The sequence below is a fragment of the Phoca vitulina genome, unplaced genomic scaffold, assembly GCF_004348235.1.
Source record: "Phoca vitulina isolate PV1807 unplaced genomic scaffold, GSC_HSeal_1.0 scaffold8, whole genome shotgun sequence".
Lineage (NCBI taxonomy): Eukaryota > Metazoa > Chordata > Mammalia > Carnivora > Phocidae > Phoca > Phoca vitulina.
The window spans coordinates 52853672-52872819 of NW_022589711.1; the positions used below are offsets into that span (position 1 = coordinate 52853672).

The 19148-nt window shown below is 37.7% G+C and overlaps 1 protein-coding gene across 5 annotated transcripts in view; it reads right to left on the reverse strand.

Moving 5' to 3' along the window:
- CCDC50 (coiled-coil domain containing 50) overlaps positions 1-19148 on the reverse strand; it is a 65698-nt gene that overhangs the window by 45788 nt on the left and 762 nt on the right. Inside the window, exon 1 of one of the 5 annotated variants that reach the window (XM_032406909.1) lies at positions 18846-19099. The exons of 2 other annotated variants lie outside the window; for them this stretch is intronic. In XM_032406909.1, coding sequence (XP_032262800.1) covers positions 18846-18936 — 91 coding nt within the window. In that variant the 5' untranslated portion in view covers positions 18937-19099. Of the gene's footprint in view, positions 1-18845; positions 19100-19148 lie in introns of those variants that run through there. 2 more of the 5 variants (XM_032406911.1, XM_032406914.1) reach the window with 2 other exon arrangements.

Genomic DNA, 19148 nt, shown 5'->3' on the forward strand with positions numbered 1-19148 from the left:
AGGGTCCCAGGATTGAGTCCGGCATCAGGCTCCCTGCTCCACGGGGAGCCTGCTTCTCTCTCTGCCTGCCACTCTCCCTGCTTGTGCTCTCTCCCTCTCTGACAAATAAATAAAATCTTAAAAAAAAAAAAAAAAGTTTTACTAGCAGCAAACAAGAAACTAAATTGTTATAATGCTAGAACTTAAATAGGAAACACTAAATTATATAATGGACATCATCAATAGTTCAAGCATGAGTTTTAAACGTGTGCCTAGACACACACACACACACACACACACACACACACACACACACACAACCTTCAACAAAAGCACAAGACTAAGCACAATAAAGAGACATTTTAAAAAGCAAAACAACTGATTTAATCCCAACATTTCACTCTGATGCAATTTATTAAAATCGGTTCCTGAGTTATTTTTTTTTTCTAATCCCCCAAATTCCAAGTTAAATGAAAACCCCAGTAACCCAAACCACTTGTTTGGCAAGTGGATATATTATAGTTAACCACAGACACACTAGATTGCAGGCAAGTGGGTTTTGAAAATGCTGAGATAATGTAAGTCCTCAAATCAGAAGTACTACTTTAATATCACAAACCATCTACATCATTATCAGAGACCACAGAGTAACTGGGTAACTTATTGGAAAAGTGAAAATGCCTGAGTCAGAAATTTCAGAGCAAAAGACTGAGGGTGAGAGGAAAAGTGAGAAAGTGGGGGGAGGGAAGGTAGCAGGGTAGAAACAGAGCAGTATTTACCCATCCTGGTAGAACTGTCAAGTAAGACTTCCCATAAGGAAATACCTGACTCAAGTTATCATAAAGGATAAAAAAAAATACCCACAAACACAAACAACCTCACAAGCTTCCTGTGTTTGCAGGCATCAACTTTATGGATCAGTACTCTGAAGCCAAACTTTTTTGTGTTGGCAGTAACAAAAAAAAGCTACTCAAGAAAAGTTACAACTCAGACCTTGTCTATTTTCAGAAAAAGCAGATCTAGATACTAACGCAAATCACTGAAAGTGAGCTTCCTTTCTTCTCAAGAAGCATCCCATAATCTCAAAAGGAGCTCAACCTAGAGGTCACTTGGTCTGCCTTCCCAACAAACTGGTGCTTGGGTTCTGTCCTTGCATTCCCACCAAGTGATCATGAGTGAGGCTCCCTTCAAAATCCCATATGATGTACATCTACATCATCTAATGTTGGAACAGATGTTAGAAAAGATTTCCTTAAACTAGACCAAATCTGAATGTTCTATTGATCCATCATTATTCTATCCACTAGGGTTACAATCTTTTCCCCATACTGTATATGGTAGCCACTACTCACATGTAGCTATTTCTTCAAATTAACTAAAATTAATTTTAAAAATTCAGTTCCTCAGTCTCACTAGCCACATTTTCAGTGCTAAATAACTATGTGGGGCTGATGCCTACCATTCTGGACAGTGTGGAATACAGAACATTTCCACCACCACAGAAGCTCTATTGGACAGCACTGCTCTAAACAATAATCACAGTGTGATAAATCGGTTATTGCTAACTTAGACAACTGAACCACTCAGCAGCATTCAAAGCCATTTTAATCATTCGTGGTATGTGTACACACACATGTGCATATGCACTTATATTTTAACCAACAGATGTAACTCACTTTACAGTATGGGCAACCAAGGGTTTTGAATATATTATTGGTTTTGTGTTAGCCACTGATTTATCTTCAAAATTCTTGTAAGGTATTTCTCCTATTCCTTTTTCTTCAACGATAAAGTGATGGTAATTTTGCTAACTTCAGCAGAGTGAAAAAAATCAAAAGTTGTTCTACATTTATCAAACAACTACTCTGCAGATTTATGTCACAGAAACAAAGTGAGCAAATCTCCACTTAGAAAGGAAAGTGAACAGATTTTTAATACAGTTAAAGGAATTCAATTCTGGGAAATACACATACTGGTGGGCTACTGAATAAACCCACCGGAACACTAATACTTACTTAACCACTTACTGAAGAACTCTGCATTCTATTAAGCAAATGTACATTTGTGAACCTCAAATGACCTTGAAAATTAAACTGATCAAAGGTGGAGAAGATTCTCCGAAGTTTACTGTCTTTGGTGCACTCCTTAAAGAACAATTACATTTCACGTGGATGCTCCACTTCAGAACAATTCAGAAATATATGAATTTACACAGCAGCTAAATAAATTAATTACTTTTAATATCACAAAAATGATTTAAAAGAAATCACTCCTGCTTTAAAATGATTTATTTTTTAAATGGATTTAAAATTTCCTAATTGATCATAAAAAGATGACTATCAAAATTACACTTAGAGGGGCACCTGGGTGGCTCAGTCCATTAAGCTTCAGACTCTTGGTTTTGGCTCAGGTCATGATCTCAGTGTCCTGGGATCCAGCAGCGAATTGGGCTCTGTGTTCAGCACGGAGTCTGTTTGCCCTTTCCCTTCCCCTGTTCCTCCCCCCACCCCCCACCTCAAATAAATAAAATCTTAAAAAAAAATTACATTTAGAAAATGATGGGGCGCCTGGGTGGCTTAGTTGTTAAGCGGCTGCCTTCGGCTCGGGTCATGATCCCGGGGTTCTGGGATCGAGCCCGGCATCGGGCTCCCTGCTCAGCAGGAAGCCTGCTTCTTCCTCTCCCACTCCCCCTGCACAGTGTTCCCTCTCTCACTGTTTCTCTCTCTGTCAAATAAATAAATAAAATCTTAAAAAAAAATTAAAAAAGAAAATGATGAAACTCTTTACACAGTGTTTTCTGCAATACACTACACAGAACACTTGTATTCAGTGAATACTCACTGCATAAGGATGCAGTACAGTGTAACTAAGTACTCTTACTCTGATTGCAGTCCTGGCTCTAACACTCAGTAGATGAATAATCTTGAACAAATTAATATAACTTACGTTTGCTCACCTGAAATATGGGAGTGATAGCAACCACTATAAGTACTTGAGCACTGCAGGAAATTTGTACATTAAAAAAAAAAAAAAGTATTGGGGCGCCTGGGTGGCTCAGTCGCTTAAGCTTCTGCCTTCAGCTCAGGTCATGATCCCAGGGTCCCGGGATCGAGCCCCGCATCAGGCTCCATGCTCCTCAGGAAGCCTGCTTCTCCCTGTCCCACTCCCCCTGCTTGTGTTCCCTCTCTCGCTCTCTCTCTCTCTGTCAAATAAATAAATAAAATCTTTAAAAAAAAAAAAAGTATTCACAAATTATTCTGATGGAGATAGTCAGACTTTCTATGTAGAAAACAACAGACCCTTAATAACCACAAGCAGTCCTCAAGATACCCAAAATACTTAAATACCTTTAGATAAGCAGTAGCAGATATTTTTTTCAAAGCAATTTTCCACTAAGAATATCCAGATTGTAAGAATTTATTGCTTTTATTTTTATTGCATGTATCCCTAAAGAAACTCCAACCTTCTGTTGTTCCACTATTTGAATGGCGCTTTTCCTGGCATTTAAACAAGCCCTCAAATGGTTTGGCAGCCCTCAAATGGTTTTGGTTTCTGTTTGCCTTAGCCTAGAAAGAAAAGCCACCCATCTCCTTAAACCCCTGTAGGATAAACCCAGTCATGCCCATTAAAACCCAAAAGATCACATCCAACCCAACTTAAGTACAAGTTTACACCAAGAAAAGAAAACCATTTTGGTTTATTGGCTTCATATGACAAGAGAGTTTCCTTAAGTACTAGCTACTGCAAATTTTATTTACCCTGAGTCAGATATTTCCACTTTCAACTTCTCTTCTGCAAAGAGATACTTTAGCTAGCACTTTCTTTCCTATTAGGATTAGTAAACACATTTCAATTTCAAAAAGTCAAGAGTAAGGGGCGCCTGGGTAGCTCAGTTGGTTAACCGTCTGACTCTTGATTTCGGCTCAGGTCACGATCTCAGATCATGAGATCAAGCCCCGAGTGGGGCTCTGCTCAGCATGGAGTCAGCTTCAAATTCTCTCCTTCTCCCACTGCCCCTCTCCCCTCTCACACCCTCTCTAAAAAAATAATTTTTTTTTAAAAATCAAGAGTAATACTCAAAATCCCCCCCGCCCCAAAATTCTGTTTCAAATATCAGTCATGGGGTAAGTAGGCATGGTAAAAAGATTCTCTTAGAATCTTGCTCCCATAAAGCAAATTGTACTACTCACAGTTCCACTCTGGTAACCATTTGTCAGAACTCTACACACAATTCTAGTAATCTTAGATCATATAAATCTAAAAGTATGAACAAAAAACAAATGGGTAAATCTTGAGATTTTTGGAATTTTACTCTGATATGTTGCCATATGCTCAATAATTGGTCATGTTTACTGACCAGAAATGTGTTTTTCTACAAGATATCTTGAGATCATGGGTACATTCTTAGAATTTAGGGGAATGCCTCCCCAGAAGATCAAGAGATTTATCTTCCTAATTATAATACAAGTAGGCTTACATTTAAATCAGATTTCCTAGAAATAGCGTCTAAACAGAAGGAAGCAACCCAACAGTAAATTGAAAGAAGTTGGCCTGTATTTCAAAGCACACCTAGAAAATCCCTACCCTGATAACAGGGAGTTGTGCCAAGAGTTTAAAAAGTGATTCTGTCGGGGTGCCTGGGTGGCTTAGTCGATTAAGCATCTGCCTTTGGCTCAGGTCATGATCCCGGGGTCCTGGAATCGAGCCCTGCATCGGGCTCCCTGCTCAGTGGGGAGCCTGCTTCTCCCTCTGCCTGCTGCTCCCCCTGCTTGTGTGCTCTCTCTGTCTCTCTCTCTCTGTGTCAAATAAATAAATAAAATCTTAAAAAAAAAAAAAGTGATTCTGTCAACCACTTTGGCTCTCTGTGTAGTTCATCAGAGGGGATATTTTCTTTTATTTTGTAAAGATTTACTTATTTTTTAGAGAGAACATGTGCGCATAAGCAGGAGTGGCAGAGGGAGAGGGAGAGAGAATCTCAAGCCGACTCCACACTGAGCACAGAGCCTGATGCAGAGCTTGATGTCAAGACCCTGAGATCACAACCTGAGCCAAAATCAAGAGTCCAACACTTAACCAACTGCGCCACCTAGGAGGCCCTATCATTATCATCATCATTATTATTATTATTATTATTTTACTGAGAAAAATTTGTGTTCACTTTAGTGGTACTTAAAAGTTAGATGTGCACTTTTGATGGTTCCCTATTCCTAAAGAGAGCTGGAAACACAGCTACTACTATGGGAAGAAAGAAGCAAAACCTGAAGCATAGAAGTAAATTCCAATAAGAAGAAAGCTGAGATTTCTTCAATAATACAAAAATAAAGAGTATATAAAGTGGCAACATTATTCTGTTTTGGATTTTTCCTACTGTTGAAGAGTTATTTCAGAGGGAAACAAAACAAAACAAACTTTGGAGCTATACAGATCAGGATTCAAATATTGCTTACTTAATGGCTATAAAAGACCCTGGGCAAGTTATTTAATCTCTTTAAGCCTCAGGTTCCTCCTTTGTAAAATGAGAATAAATGTCTTGAGAACTAAATTAGGTTAAGTGAGGGGCCAAGGAATACATCTGTCACTCAATAAAAGGAAACTCAATAAATGGAACCTATTATTATTGGCAGCATCAGAATTAAGGAATTCTTAGGTTCCATAGTTATGTCCCATTAAGTATTTCTTCCAGTCAGGTCCCTTAACTAAGTCACTGATTAACACAGATCTAGTCACTTGTCTAGCATAGAATCTATAATAGAATATGCAATCATTGCTTTGTCTTATGATGTGTAGAAATGTTTTCTGGCAAAGAATTAAACTGTAATCAACAGCTTACTACATTTCTATAGCTCTTTCTAACCTATGTCCAACTGAAGGAGAATGTTTCCTACACATATTGTGGGCCTGAATCAAAGGAAAATCAGTATGTATAAAATGTTTAATAAGCTCCATCACTTCAAACTTTTTTTTAATTGAATATCGAGTTAGAAAGCAAAGTAGAATTATATACGAAAGTCATATAATTAATAGTTTAATCAACATCAAGAATGACAGGAGGGTATGAGTAGAGGTATAACTGGTCAAAATGTAAACACACTAACATGTAAATTAAAAACAGTGCATGCCTAAAACTAGATGGATTTTCCTAATTTCTGTTCTTTGAGTTGCTCTAGTGAAGGCTTTCTGCCAAATCCACATGACATCTTGGTATCTTTACTATAAGAAATATAGATATTTCTTGCCCAGTGTATGGAAATATGGCTTTACTACAGCATATAAGGAACACACAAGTACAAAAGAGCCTTGTTCTTAATTCCAGACATCTGACAGAATTTTAGTTCTGCTTCTGTCAGCAGCTCACCAAGTGACCTCTGACAAGTCACTTTCCAAATCAGAACCTCAATGGCCTGAGCTGTAAGGAAACAGTCCAAATTAAGAATTCATCCAACTTTGGGGCACCTGCGTTGCTCAGTCCGTTAAGCATCTGCCTTCAGCTCAGGTCATGATCCTAGGGTCCTGGGATCAAGCCCCAGGTCGGGCTCCCTGCTCGGTGGGGAACTTGCTTCTCCCTCTGCCCTTTCCCCTACCAACTCGTCCTCTCTCTCTCTCTCTCTCTTTCAAATAAAATCTTAAAAAAAAAAAAAAAAAAGAATTCATCCAACTTAGACATAGGGTTGCATGAAATGTACTTGATTCAGAGTAAGTGATATACACTTGTCTCTTGGACACAAGCATATCATCAAAAATGTGATCATCACAGCCTATATAAAAGACTACCCTATAGAATAACTGTTGTGTTTCTCCTGCACCAAATACTGCTTTCTTCGTAAAATGAGACCATGTTATCAGTCATTTAGTGTTCAATGAATATAAATGTGAACTGTGTCATTAACTAAAAGGCTTATGTGGGGCCAGATGATCACAGTACAGCCTGTGAAAGTGAGCACCCTCCATATTCAGAATGCTTCTCAGAGATCACCAAATGTTTTAAGTTCAAGTGGAATGTGTTAAAATGCCTTGGATTTCTCTCTGCAATGCTACTGAAACTGGCTTCAGTACATTCTACAGTATACTTGGTTATCATGTAATTCCCCTGCAGAGGAAGTGAAAGAAAATCAGGGGCAGCTGCATCTGTGAACAGGAAGACAAGTTGTCCAAATCCTTTCTGCTCTACAGGATTTACTTGCTTCACTGTTTTTTAAAGGAGTCAAAATTATTTTGGTGGTTTTTTAAAAAAATTAAAATAATAGCTGCCTACAAATATAAATTTATTTTTTATAGCACTGCCTGTTTTGAAAGCAGTGTTAACTCCTAATATATCATATGAAGCTCTTTGAAAGAGACTAAACAGTGTGCCCTAAGTTAGAAAACCATTCCAAATTAAGTACAATTGGACATATTCATGCCCAAAGCAAAAACTCTTGAGCTCTTGCTCATGCTTTCCCACCTTCTTTTGATCATAAATCACTCAAAGTTTGCAATATGTACATCCATCTCTTTGGTCTCCAACCCAAAACTTTCAGATTCTTCACAATTATCTCCCCTTATAATCAAGAACTTTAAAAATACGTGTTATGCTTGATCCGTTTAGTTAAGCTTCATAAGAACCTTGCTCCCTTTATGTCAAAATAAATCTGAGAGAAAATAGTAAACATAAAAATTATGAATGGAACCCAACACCATCTAAGAAACTTAACTGGATTCTCTAGTAACAGTGACAAAATGATACCATATAACATTCCTGGAAAATATGCACACATTAGCACTGTTTTACATAACTAAAGTCAATCCATAAACAAGTAAGCTCACTGTCTGCAAAGGAAATTACTGTGTGTTTTCAGGCCTTGATTTAACCTCAATACCAATCAACATCTTACAGAAATTTGAGAAATGGAAAAAAAAAATACAACAAAAAGTAAAAGCGACTTGTTCCTAGTCTTCTATTCCTACCCCTATGAATTCATGCAAATGATCATAGCTCTTACTCTAGTGTCATCAGTTCAGTTAGCTCAGGTCAGTCTGCCCACCGAGCACAAGCTGTCAGATAGTCTGACAAGTTTTCTGGATATCTCCTATATGTAAGGATCCCCCAAAAATACTGAAATCAGTCAGCCGCCAGTCTCATGTTGAGAGAGAAAGAGTAAATTAATACAGAGAATGATCATGTTGCTTTAGGAAATAAGTAGTTCAAATTGGGTTGAAGAAATCACAGAAAAGAAGAAACAGGGCAGGGCAGACTTAACAGAAAATGAGCACTTGAGCGAGACCTGGTGGGGGTGGGAGGGTGTACAAACAGGCCGAATTTGGATAGTGGAGAAAGAAACTCCAGGTAGAGCAACAGGGCTCACAGGAACAACAGTCTGGAAGAAGTGAAAAAGTCAAAGTATTACAGGGCAATTTGAACAGTAATGTCATCAAGAGCTTCACTGTATACCACTACATTTTTACAGAAAGTTTTCCTATCCATTTCTTCAGTTAACTGTCATCACAAGCCCATGTATTAGGCACAGTAAATATTATCTCCAATAAACAGCTAAGGAAACTAAAGCTTAGAGATACTGCGTGTTATCTCTGAGTTCTTACACCTAATAGGTGGTAAATAGGAGATATGAAACCAGGTCTTACAAGTCTAGGTTCAAGGTATTTCCCTTTAGAAAGAAGTCAGTCTGCTGAAGTTAAATTTTATACCATAAGTCTGATTTCAATTGGGATGAATTATTTAATGTATCAGTAAACTAGAGCAAATACTGCAAAATAATTCTAGAAGAGCTCAATTACTAAAAAGATGCTTGGCAGAGTAAAAAGGTAGCCTTCTTCTATATTTAAAAATAAAAAAAAATGATTGGCATATTACATATTGCCAAGTAAAGGAATCAGAAATGTCTGCATTTCTTACCTCCCTTTAATTGGCACAAATCTTTTCAACATCTGTTCTCTACATTTTGGGGGGAATATATGGAGAGAACCCACAAATGGGGAACAGAAAGAAAACTAAAAAAAATAAAATTTTGATAAACCCAAATATGAATAGCTGAATGACACCCTAATGATTTCTATTCTATAATCTAAAGAATAAGTTTTCATGTTTTACATAGTAATCAATTATGAAACAGAAAACAAATTTAGAACCTCAAGACAATCTATGATAGACAGGTACCCTTTGGGTTTTAAGTGCCAATGAAAACTTCACATATCCAGAAGAGGACCTCATTCAGTCATCACATCCAACTGCCCGTGGTATTTCAGCAATGTCTCCTTTAGTTGTGTGATTACCAGTATCCATCTACTCTGGTGAAATTATTAGAATCATCACTTTTACTCACAGTGTCTAGGTTTGGCCTATAAATTCTTTGGCGACCCTGTCTTTAAGCCTAGTAGTTATCCTAGTGTGGGGAGCTTGAAAGTCACTGACACCAAGTTCCTGGACTTCAGGGATGTTAAAAGCACAGTAAACTGGGGTGTATCCATGGCTCCCCAACCATTTTCTAAATCTCCAGTTTCTCCTCTCCAACATACACACACAGCCAAAATGACCTTATGGAGACTGGTCTGTGAACTCTAATGGGGTAACTATAAAAAGAAAAGAAGAAATGCTTTGTGGGTCCACTAAAGCCCAATTTGAAATAATAAGGTCTGACCATGGAAACCTGGGAAAACACGAGAAGCAGACATGTCAAGTTAAAATCTAGCCATCACTGATAGGATAAGGGACCTTTTGTAGGCAAAGCCAGGAAGTGATTGTAAATGCAGACACTGAGAATGGGCAGTTCTTTCCAAATAGCTATTGGCCCAGATGTTAGACCAAGCTCAAGAAGTGCAGATGGGGCGACAATGATCTTTAATCAAGTCTCTTCTTTCTCTACTTCAGGTTTCCCATCTAGGCAATAAAGACTTTTGACAGTATTTGTCAACCCTAACATTCTATATTTTACAGACCTTCATAATATGAAAGAAAAAAACTAACATTTTAAAGCATTTGATAGAAAAGTGCTACTAAAATATTACTGTAATTAATACAATAAAGTAAATCATGGACTCCTCTATATAGTCATTAAAAAAAAAAAACAAAGACAAAAACAAATGTTGTTGATTGGGAGGCAGTGAAGAGGGAAAGATACCCTTATAAACCACTCACACTTTTTCTATATGCAGTTAAAAGTCCTGAAGTAAAGTTAATGGAAAGTGACTCAGCCTTTATGACTCATTAGAAAAATAAAAGCCAAAAAAGTCCAGTGGAGACTCCCCTGGTATTTGGTCATTGAGGAGCTGTGTTGAGACTGGAAACAATCATTACACACTAAGTCTTCGAAGCGGAGTGGTAAATCAACCTAGGTACTTCTGACAGAAGTTTCTAAGAAGACGAAGTAACACTCCTTCATGCAAACGTCAATAATACATTTTGAAGAGAGCCAGTGATAAGCAATAAGCTAAAAATCATAAGCAAACTTTTTTAAAAAGTTCAATCTGTTTATTCATGCACTTCACTCATGAAAGCCCACAGACCCTTACTCAGAGCTGGCATATGACATACTCTTATTTTACACATGGCTTCTATCTAGAGAATCAATTTTGAAGTACCTAGAAATATATATGGAGTGTAAAGTTTTTCTTCCTCAAAAGAAAAAATCAGGTATGTCTGTATTTTTAAAAGTCACTACAAATATAAAATACACTATCATAAGAGTTCAATCAGCAATAGTCCCCAACAACACTGACATATTAAAGAAAAGTTATAATTGATGCTCATGGTGATAAGTGAAGTATCAAAAAAAGTTAAATAAGGAAGTTTTTTTGAAGTTTCATCAAAAATGGTCCAAAAAAACCCACTATTTGTTCCTATAAAGTACCAGATAATAAAAATTTTAAGCTTTGCTGGTCATATGGTCCCTGCCACAATTACTCATCTCTACCTTCGTAGCGTGAAAGCAGCCACAGGCAATAGGCAAACAATGAGCACGGTTTTGTTCCAATAAGACTTTACTTATAGAAACTGATATATGAATTTCATAGCATGTTCATATGTCACCAATCTTTCTTCCTCTTTTTTTTTTTCAATCATTAAAATACACAAAACCCATTCTCAGCTCACCTGCTATGAGAAAACAAGTGGTGGGTAGGCTGCATTGGTCCATGGTCCATAGTGTGCAGACCCCAACTTAGAGGAACAAATTTCAATTACTAGAGAGGGAAAAAAATGCTGCTCATTCTTGAACACTAACAGAGAAATGAGTTGCCACTGCAGAAGCTTGAGAAATTAGAGTAGGGAGGATTCCTGCACTAGGGTGACCACAGTATTTTCAGTCAGTATATTGCAAATGTCCATTGTGTAAGTCCAAGTATATAATCGGGGTATAAAAACTACAAACTCCTGGGACTATATCCAAGAGATTTAGCTGGTATCTAGTAGGGCCAGGAATGTGTTTATAGTAAAGCTCCCAACATGAACAGTCTAATGTTGCACCAAGGTTTAAAAACCATTGACATCTGCAAAATATATATCTGATATAAGACCTGACTCCACAATATATATAAGGAACTCTCAAAACGCAATAAAAAGAAAACAATACTAATTTTTTTTTAAAAAAGGGGCCAAAAGCTTAGAACACACTTCAACAAATATATAAGAATGGTAAATAACATAAGAGGCTTAACATCATTAGTCATTAGAAAAACGCAGACTAAAGCCACGTGTGTTATTACACACCTAATAAAATAACTAAAAGTTAAAAACAACAACAACAACAACAAAAAAAAACACCCTGACAATGCAAACTCTGGGCAAGGAGGGCAACACACACACTGCTGGTGGGAATGCAAAATGGTACAACCACTTCAAAAAACAGTTTGACAGTATCTTATAAAGCTAAACATACACTCACCATATGACCCAGCAATCCCACCATAGGTGCTTACCCAAAAGAAATGAAAATTTTCTTTCACCAAAAAAAAAACTCTAAATGCAAATGTTTATAGGGACTTTATAACCACCCTAAGTGAAAACAACCCAAATGTTTTTCAACAAGTGAACAGATAAGCAAACTGTGGTACAGCCAAACCCTGGAACTCAACAATAAAAAGAACCAGAATTACTAATACATACAACATAGTATCAGATACATTATGCTAACTGAAAGAAGCTAAATTCAAAAAAGTACTTACTATGATCCAAATGATACGACATTTTTGCAAAGGAAAAAACTATAGTGGCAGAAAACAAATCAATGGCTAGTGGGAGACAGGAAGAAAGGGTAGAGAAGTTTGGGGGTTATGTAACTGTACTGATCTTGATTGTTGGAATAATTACAAGACTATACATTTGTCAAAACTCAGAACTGTAAATTAAGGGTGAATTTTTACTGTATATAAATTATGCCTCAATGAACTTGACTAAAAAGAAAAAAAATACTGCTATATAAACAAAACTGATTACACCTGGTTCTGTTTTATGAGAAACTTTTCACTGTTTTTATGTCAGTGTATGGTTACCAACTATCATATGCATATGCATATGTACTTTAATGTATATGGGGGTTTTTTTTGTAAAGGAAATGATATCAAAATAAATGGTTGTGTGTGTGTGTGTGTTTGTCATAACTTCTAACAGTAATATCTGGGAATTCTTTTGCACTGATTTCTAAATTCAAACATCTGGGAATAAATGGCCTAATAATCCCCAAGGTCCTTCTGCATATATAAACCAATTATCCTTTGTAGGTCTTATTCAAGATCTAGGGTATCCTAATTTTACATTTTGAAGCACAGGACACCTTTAAGTCGGTCATCAGTTAAAAATATTAATTCAAGGGCGCCTGGGTGGCTCAGATGGTTAAGCGTCTGCCTTCGGCTCAGGTCATGATCTCAGGGTCCTGGGATCGAGTCCCGCATCGGGTTCCCTGCTCAGTGCAGAGCCTGCTTCTCCCTCTCCCTGCCACTCCCTCTGCTTGTGCTCTTCTGTCTCTCTCTGTCAAATAAATAAATAAAATTTAAAAAAAATATATTAATTCAATAGACCTTCCACTAGCTACTTCTGAAACTGCAAATATAGCTACGATAGGTTTGTTTTTCCCCCATGACTCAGAGTGGTTCATTTTAAAAATATGCTCCTGTAGTTAGATTTCAAGCAGAGTTTACTAAAGTTTTGTGGTATCTATAAATGCTTTCTTTATGAGCAGAATATTACATAGCTTTTTATCACTAAGACAAATTCATTTATCTCAATAAAAACTCCTATACCCCTGACAAGGACTGTGGAAAAACCACGGGCTATGGCTTTCTTTGAGTTTATTTCTCTCTATGTTCCAAGTGCCCAAGCCTTTAAACTTGAGCCCCATCAGGCTGAATACAGCAGAGAAGACATGCATGTTTTTTTTTTTTAGATAGAGCATTGAGGCAGGAGTGTGACCTCCCATAGTTTACTCAGTAATTCATTTGATGAATCAAAAATAAAACCTAAAAAAAGGTTTTAATTAAAAAATAAAATAAAGCCGATATTAACTCATTAACATTCATATCAAACATTATCCCTAAAATAACTTCAAAACATCTCTGAAATTGTCATTATTTTCATTCTACTGTTCTAAGCATAAGACAGTATTAATGAAACACATTAGAAATTAATCTTAAGTATAGACAAAATAATTTAAAAGAAATGACGAGCGGAAGGGGGAAAAGGAAGAAAAAGGAAGGGAAAAGGTGGGAGAGAAGGGAGAAAATGGGAGAGGAGGGAGAACGCAGGAAGGGAGAGAATATTTGCAGCTTTAAATGTTTCTAATTTTAGTCCCAATGTGCTAATTCCTAGCTACTTAACCTCAGCAGTTCCGTACAACTCACTTCCCCATCCTAGCCCTCAGACTTTCCTCCAGAAAATGAGGAGGTTGGCTTAGATAAGTGGTTTTTAATGCTTTCTACTCTGAGATCCTTTGATTAAAAATCAATTAACTTTACAGTTTGACACATGGAAGAAGTTGTCCTTTAGGTACCTGTTAGTTAAAAATAAAAAAAAGTTCAATGACTTAAAAAGTTTATTAAAAAAAATCTTAATTTACAAATGACAGCTATATCCATTTTTTAAAATTCATTCAAGCAAGAAAGTATTGCATCCTTGCATACAACAACATACTGGAAAAGTTTTTCTTTTTCTTTTATGTGAGAGGCATTTTGGGTGCAGTATGAATTTAGAGGGTTCTTTACAGCAACTCCCTGAACTCTACACAACTGCCTCTCCACTACAGTGAAGATCATGTCCATGCACCACAGGGCATGTTTTATTGTGTAACTACCCTTGCGCAACAGGGGGCACACATTTTTTTAAAATATGTATCTAAGATTCTTTCCAACTTCCAAATTGTGAGATAAGTGCATTAAACCTATTACTCAAATAAAAATCAAAACCACAAAAGAGCATTTGTTAGGTGTTCTCACTAAAATTTTATTCTTAATAATGATTACCTCCAAGGACAGAAGGAAGAGCATAGCTTTTTTTTTTTTTTTACTTTTTATGTTTTATATATTTATACAGGATAAAATCTATTTTTAAGATGCACCTATGAGAAAATAAACATTAGGAAAAAAAGATTAAAAGTTCTGGTATAAAAAATAAAATTAAAAAAAATTTTTTTTTATAAATTTAATTCTGGCATTGTGATCTGTGAGCCCATGGTTAAAAGGCATTATCCCCTGCCCTTTAGGAGCCGAGACTCTGAGAAGGAATATAAAATATTATTTTTAATATATAATAATAATATACTATGCCAGAGGTATGATTCCTGAACCAACAGGGAGCATTTAATAATACACTCATTCATTCATTCATTCACTCACATATGCAAATATTTGCTGAATATTTCCTGGCTATGTTAAAGCCAGACGAGGGTAAAGAAAGATAAATAAGATACAAATCTCCCAACTCAAGTAGATCCAGCCACTGTCTCCTTAAAAAACAGTAACAAAAAAAACTTGCTGTAGAATTTTGAAGAAAAGAGAAAGTGAGTTTGCCCTGGAGCCAGATGCTATATATCTCACAGACAATGCCTTCACATTACATGCCTAGTGTGCACATGATATGCTTAAAATCTCTGGGAAAACTTGCTTAACTTACTACACCAGACCTAACTTTGTATCTTTCCCCTTAAAATTCTGGATTTGTACCATTAATTTAATTTACCTCATTAGGTCACTGGGGTGTCCTGGACCTAAAATGAATCAGTGCTTTCGAGACATATTTCTGAAAATGTATTACACTTTATCTTTCATAAAAGAAAAAAGATTTTCTTTCAGAACAGCTAGCTGCTTTTACTTCAAGAAAAATCACTAGGTGCATTGACTTCAGATGTGCACACATACACAGAGTTAACCAACTCTGGAGATGGTGGAACTTTCCATCTGAAGACTAGTACAGACATATAATACATACTGCATTTCTTACTGCTGCAAGAGAAGAAGAAAGAAGGCTGGCACTGGGAACTGATGGGAGGGTTGGTGTATTGTGCTAAATGGTTATAAATGGGAAAACTCTAATGCCTATAAAATTACAAACAAGTTGGTAAAAGTTTAAAAGGGTCTAGAAATGGCTTTGATGGACAGGCTAACATTAGCTCTTAGACCAACACTTTAAGGGTCAAAACTCTGTTAGACAGGAGAAGGGGCAAGAGTATGATGATAAATGAGCCACTCCAAATTAAGTAGTGATATGGGAATCTAAGTGGAAAGGGCAAAAGAGGAAAGTGAGGTGTCTGGACTATTGTGTCAGAAAGAAAATTTGGGGGCATCTGGGTGGCTCAGGTGGTTAGACGTCTGCCTTCAGCTCAGGTCATGATCCCAGGGTCCTGGGATGGAGCTCCACATCAGGCTTCTGACTCAGGGGGGAGCCTGCTTCTCCCTCTCCCTCTCCCCCTTCTCATGCTCTCTCTCTCTCTCTCTGTATCTGTGTGTCTCAAATGAATAAATAAAATCTTTAAAAAAAAAAAAAGGAAGAAAGAAAGAAAATTCAGCAAAGAAGCTAAAATTGACCAAAAACCTAAGTCTGTCAACTGAAGAAAAGCATTCACTTTTAGAAAAATACATACCCAGCTCGGATCTAAACTAAGAAACTTAGAGAATACTGTTGGAACCTGACTACACCTTTGTCTAACATTCGCAAATTGCATGATGCATTTGAGTTATACTTTAAAAAACAATAGCTGGAATTATTTCAAATCTTGTTGGGTAGAAGCTCAAATGTTTCAGAAGAAATAAAGGACTATTCCTAAACACTGGCAACAGTATTTCCATTACAAAAAGTATGCATGTGTTCCAAATGTGCTTTTAAATCAGAAATAATGATGTGTTGACATTTAGCTAAACTTAATTCCTTTCACCTACATATGAACTCAAATGTGTCCCTTTATCTCCTATTTTAAGAGATTTCCTAAGGTAAAAATACTGCTGTAACTTTGGTTTTTTTTAAAGGTCTGTCCAAATGATGAATATCTTTGACCACCTTAAAACTAAGCAAGCAAGCACTGGATTTTAACCTAGAAAAGAAAATTTTAAAATATTAAAATATTCCCTGATGTCAGCTGTTACCCATGACCTCTGTTGACATGTTCACAACAAAGGTCACAAGGCTCCTCAACCTCTCCCAAAGAAAACGCAGTGGGAAGCCACAGACATCCACTGCATTATTCTTAATCTCTATTGGAATCCACCCTATGACCCCAAATCGTAATTGTATATCAATCTACCAAAGTTTAGACTGAAAAGAGAAGTGGAGGAGACAGATTTTTAAAAACAGAGCTTAAAAATCTATGCCAGGATATTAAGCAATTTACCACTAAACTTTCCTTACAAACTGAGTTGGAGTTTCAGTATTAAGAACAGTCTCAATGTGTATGTTTTATCCAAACATGGGCACCACCTTTATTCTCTTTAAATTAGGGTTCAAAGGCATTGTTAGGGAGTTACTGGGCCATAATTAAGAGTTATATTAGAGAAAGATACCCTTTATTAAGACTTGAATACTTCCCAGATCAAAAACTACACCACCAATAAGAGGTTCCTAGCCTAATACATCATTTCCTTTGAGGATCTTGGAACCAGAAAAGTCAGATGCTTACAAAGACAATGATCTCAACAATTTCTGACCACCTTCAAAATCAATCAGTATTTAATTCTAACTTAATGAAAGAGCCACACCAAATTTCCTTCCTACTTAACCATATCACGCAAACTGGATTGCCAAACACCACATTATGCAAAGTGAAAGCCAATTTGAATGTGCAAAAATTCCAGAGTTTAGGAATAGAAACATCTTGCATTTTTAGATGGAAAGTGTTTTTTTGAACCCCTTGAGAATGTACTAGAATAAATCATTCATCATTCATGTCTTGGTTAGAAACCAGAAGACCTAAGAGTCATATAAATGCATATACAGAAAGTGAGTTTCGAGTTTGTTCCAGGTCAGCGACAGGTCCAAGGGGCTGGGTAAAATCACAGCACCACAGGATTAATACTTTACCTGTTAAGGTTGTGTTTGAACTCCAGTGTTCACTCTACTCATCACCCACCCCCAAGGAAGCACGACACACTACACAGGGTCACTTTTTCTTTAGGGACGTCCAACATACAGACATCTGTCCATAAAACTCCTACCCAAAAGGCTAAGTACAACCAGACAATCTCAGAAACTAGGACTTTCTTTTCTTTTTTTTTTTTAAGATTTTTATTTATTTGACAGAGAGAGAGAGAGACAGCGAGAGAAGGAACACAAGCAGGGGGAGTGGGAGAGGGAGAAGCAGGCTTCCCGCCAAACAGGGAGCCCGAAATGGGGCTCAATCCCAGGACCCTGGGATCATGACCTGAGCCAAAGGCAGATGCTTAACGACTGAGCTACCCAGGCGCCCCAGACTAGGACTTTCAAAGTGTAGATCTGCCTTTCCTCTCACTCAGGCACCAGACTTGACAGAGCTGTGAAAACTACATTTACATGTGAATACCTGAATCTTCACCAAAGCCTTGCTAGAAACTGAAAGGTTGAAAGATCTCAGGCCTAAGCTCTAATACCCTTCAGGAACAATAGGACAAGCCTGGCCCCATTAAAAATTCTACATAAAACCAGTGACTCTATCTCCCAGTGTTTCGAACTCTGGGAAAGAAAGCAGTCAAGCTTACTTGGTATTTTGGGGTCGGCCTGAACACCCACAAGACCATCAGAGTCAAATCAAGTTGTCAATGAAACATGCAGTTCCAAGAAAGCAAAAATTATTATTTTCAATTCCACATTCCCAAGACACCCCAGGCCACATTGTTCAACTGAAACAAATGACATTCACAACAAAGACAACCTCTGCAAGCCTGGATAGCGCTCTGGGATTTCCACACTTCCGGGGGCCAAAGAAGAGCCAAAGATAACTAAAGGTTAATGTGATCCAGCACCCAAAATTTCAACAAAAAAAAATGCTAGATCTTGGAGCAGTCAACCAAGAGCAAGGGAGGGAAGTCAAAAGGCTATTTGCCAGTAGCTAAACCAGACCAGTACTGATCAACCATAATTTCTCAGGACATCAGTATAAAGAGCCTTTAAAAAAAATCAAGGTCACCAGTCAGTCCTCTGTTCCCCCTTACCCCCTGCTTTTCCTAAGAAAATGCTTATAGCAGCTTCCCATCAGCCTGCCCACGCTGGGCTGTGCCAAGACTAAACTTTTAAACCTTGAGGGAGGTGGGAAAGTCAGCCAGCCAGACGCTGGGCTAGGAAAAGTGGCGAGAAGGAGGGAAAGAGTCAAGTTTCAAAACAAAGGCTCCACAAGGAACTGAACGTCAACCCCTCCCCACTTCCTAGCCTTCAAGCCAGCGAGGCTGGGCCTTGATTTTTAAGGACACAAATAAGTCAGATTTACCCAGTTCTTGAGCGTTCACCAACGCTTTGCTCTTCGCTAGAACATTTGCACAACCACTTGCTGAGGGTGGTGCTATCCTCTCTCCCCCCATTTCCTCGCAGAGGAGAAACTGGGCTCAGAACGTAATGACTCGCCCAAGGTACCACAGTAGAGCCTCAAGTCAATTCTGTCCCCGACCAGGGCGCCAGGGCACCAGAGGGGCCCGCGCTAGGGCCTCGGGGGCCAAAAAGACGACTTCCCCGCCCGGAGAGAGCCAGGCTGGGAGAGGGGAGGGGCCCCGCGCGCCTCGCGCCTCGCGCCCCG